The sequence below is a fragment of the Pterocles gutturalis genome, unplaced genomic scaffold (assembly GCF_000699245.1).
Source record: "Pterocles gutturalis isolate BGI_N339 unplaced genomic scaffold, ASM69924v1 scaffold40371, whole genome shotgun sequence".
Lineage (NCBI taxonomy): Eukaryota > Metazoa > Chordata > Aves > Pterocliformes > Pteroclidae > Pterocles > Pterocles gutturalis.
Genome location: NW_010106882.1, coordinates 3,758 through 7,271, shown reverse-complemented (window position 1 = coordinate 7,271; position 3,514 = coordinate 3,758). Strand labels below are relative to the sequence as shown.

The following is a 3,514-nucleotide window of genomic DNA, read 5'->3' as shown; positions in this document are numbered from 1 at the left end:
CAGGAATATAGTTCACAGACGTTTATAGTGTATAGACTTATTTTTATCTTAAAGTGCTAAAGTTAGCTTGCTTTCTTCATGAGCTTGGGTACAACACTTGAACACTGCACTGGCTCATTACTTAACCTACACTCTCAAAAACACGCTGAGGCTTGGTGGGCAAGGGAAAAAAGTGCATCTCGGATACAAGCATGTTCTCCACTTTGTAACTCCAATAATGAGTTGCTAGAATCAGCAACAGCAGTTAGGCTCACACCCTTCCAAGGCACCATTTTCTACTCCTAAACCCTCTACTTCCTCAAGCTGCTAATTAGCAGTGCCTCATCATCAGGTCCTGCTAGCTACAAGACTATCTACTCTAGCTTCAAGTAACTTTGAAGAAAAAACACTCGAAAATGAGTAATACTTACACAGCAGCTGCAAGTGCTGGAACGTAAACTTAGTAAATCAAAATTTACAGAAACAGCAGCCTACAGAAGAATGCTCTGAAAACAGTGCTTTTAATGGTATGTATCTATTTGTAAATACAGAACACACTACTTGTGTGGAACTTCTTGGTCTGTAACTGCAATAATTACAGAGTAAAATTTGGCTCTCTCTGAAAATTAATAAGCTATTGAGATACTCTTTCGGGAAAGGCTTGCACTCCAGATAAGAACATTTTATTGTTGTAGGAGGACAAATTTTTTCCAAATTTTCAGAGCATGTGTCTTTCAAGAAAAAGGCCACAGACTGATTTACATAATCACATGACCTCAGTCAACAGCAAATCCAGTTCAAACTCTTGTTTCATGGCACTGGTACCAGAGTTCATTGTTCTGTATAAACCCCCATATTAAAAGTAAGTTTCCAACAAGGTCTATAAATCTACATTACTTAGTTGCCATTACTATTAAAAGGTTTGGCATTATCAACGTAGAAAGATTTTTAGAGAACAAGCAAGAGTTTAACTTATATTACATTAATATCTCAAGTTAACTGACAATCTGCACGCCAGTAAAGTACTTTCATGTCCACTTAGAGTAACATTACTGTAAATTCACAGACTGCCTAATTCCACAAAAAGAGCAAATAGCTTCCCAATCCTGAAGCATATTTCTCTTCTCAATGCCAAAAATTCTTTTTCTACAGCAAGTCAGAGACTTTCATATGAAAAATAACTTGGACAGGTCAATAAAGGACAACTGCACAGCAGTTCAGTTCACTGAAATTTAATAGAGATTGAAAGTGACAGACATTAGAAGACAGTGCATGCATCTTTAGAGTCACAACACAATGTTTAGCACTTCGTTTCAGACAGCTGCTCTCAGTACAGTACAAGTCCACTACCATTTCATTGCTGGTAAATTTGGAGGGGTAGGGTAGTCCACGTTCCTTCCCCTGCTGTTACTACCAGTCTGCACGTTAGGTGACAGGATCAAGATTTACTGCAGGAAAGCTGACCTACATATTCAGTTCTGGAAAAAAAAAAAAAAATCACCCTTGTTCTTAAGGTTTGCTGAAGTAAGACTTGTGAAGGTTTTTCTTGTCTTCCAAAAACCATTAGTGTCTCTAAACAATGCAGGTTACACATAACTATATCTTAATGAAATTACAGGAAATACAATCCCCTTCTCCCCAAACCAACTGGGAATGTCACCTCCAGAATAGTGACACAGAGCATCATTCTGTCACCTTTCCTACGTCACTGAAGTTGGATTATACATTCTGTTCTTGGTAAGTGTGTTGCCACCACTAAGACACCAGATGCTTTACTTTGCTTCACCAGGAGTGAGAAAGTGAGGGGGTTTTTTGTTTGGAGGTCCCCATCACCCCACCTTTAAGACTCCTGGAGTTTATGAGCATTTCCTTTATAGTTCTGGCCTCTGTGGAGAAAAACCGTTTTTAAGACATTCTCTAATACTCAGCTATTTGCTGGGCTGATTATAACAATAACAACTCTAGATGAACACAGGTAGGTATACGTTTTGTACTAACTGGAAGGGAGGTCTCAATTTTCAGCATTAATAAGAGTAACAAAAGGATATACACACCTTATTTCCTATACAAGTAGGCTACTACTTAAAAGTGACACACTATTAGCTTATCTCAGAAAGAAACAGAGGACTATAAACCCCATGCAGATCACTAGTTGAGTACGATGAAGTAGCAAGCCATTCCTTAGCTAGGATTCGGTACTACAGTCAGTGTTCTCTTTTTCCTGCAGGTTCTCATTAAGAAAGCCTAGAGAATCGAGTCACTTTTCATAAATCAACAAGTCATTAATTGCCTCAGATGAGCGATGCACCTCATTCCAGCAGCATTCCAGACTCTTGCAGTTCTTTGGCAAGTAAAGCTGCTTACAATCCCTGTTGCATCTTTCTTTCACTTGCTGTCTTCCCCTTCACATACTTAGTTCCAGTTTCCATTCATTCTCCAGTCCAATAAAGTATCTAAATTTTATGCCTCATAGAGTAAGCCAATTAGGAACCCTGCTGGCCTGACATGAGAGATTAGTTTCTAGTGCTGCTTTTCTTTTCTAGAAGTCACATGTTGCCCCTGAATGTATGCTGCTGTTTATCTTTCCTTATGGGGCCACCTGAAACATTCTTTGCTCCATTTCTCTGCCCAAGACACTTCCACAGCATCATTGTTGTAATTATCTTTGCCAAGATGACTACAGTCCCTTAGTGGACTGCACAATGAGGAAATAAGAGTATATGAAACTCATCAATTCTTATGGCTCAAGAAGTGAATGATCAATTCCAAACATGAGTTTATCATCTGTCAACAGAGACTGGGCACTATAAATACAGTATCAACATACTATTAACTGGCAAGCAGTTATAATATTGATGTGTGCCCCTGCCTGCCTCAATAGCCTTTAAAATTAAATATATGTAAAATTTGAGACAACAAGGCTGTTGAACGGGCATTATAAAAGCAAAATCAGAAAATAGAGAAAATAAGTATATTTTAGCAGAAAGTACTCTGTCTCCAAAACCAGAATTTGTTCTGAGTCATTAGCAGATTACTTACCTTCAGATTTTTGCAACTCTTCATGAGATATTTTACATCATAGATGACAGGGAAAAACAATCGCAGTATCTCAAAGAAGTCCAGCTCTTCTTCAGGTAAATTAGAGTTTGTCAGGATTTTGATTAGATAGCCAAAGTCATATCCACTGCAAATTAATAACGAAAACAATGTAAGCAAATAGATTAGAAGCATCCTTCTCACTTCCAACATCAAGACTTTGTTACACATCAACAGTCCATTTTGCTTCATTTCAGTGGAATTAAGACTGACTCTTAAAAAAAAGACTAAGCCTCAGTGTAAATGGCCCCATTGCAGCTTTCAGGAAAAACATGTCAATGAGGCCGAGTGAAGAAGCAATGAAAGATCTGAGGAGCCTCCAAATCCTGAAACAAGGTAGTGCTGCTGGGGCTTCATCTAATAACAAGGACTTAAACCAGAAAGACTCCCAGCCTGATCCTTTCACACAGACTGGAGTTTCTTACTACAAACTGAATGA

General features: G+C 38.4%; 1 protein-coding gene across 1 annotated transcript in view; it reads right to left on the bottom strand.

Annotated features, from left to right (window-relative positions):
• The window catches only part of LOC104472312 (CCR4-NOT transcription complex subunit 7-like), a 9,635-nt gene extending 6,407 nt beyond the window's left edge, over window positions 1-3,228 (bottom strand). The window contains exon 1 of the mRNA XM_010087925.1: window positions 3,019-3,228. Within this exon, the coding sequence (XP_010086227.1) occupies window positions 3,019-3,228 (210 nt within the window). The remainder of the gene's footprint in view (window positions 1-3,018) is intronic.
• Window positions 3,229-3,514: the final 286 nt, after the last annotated feature.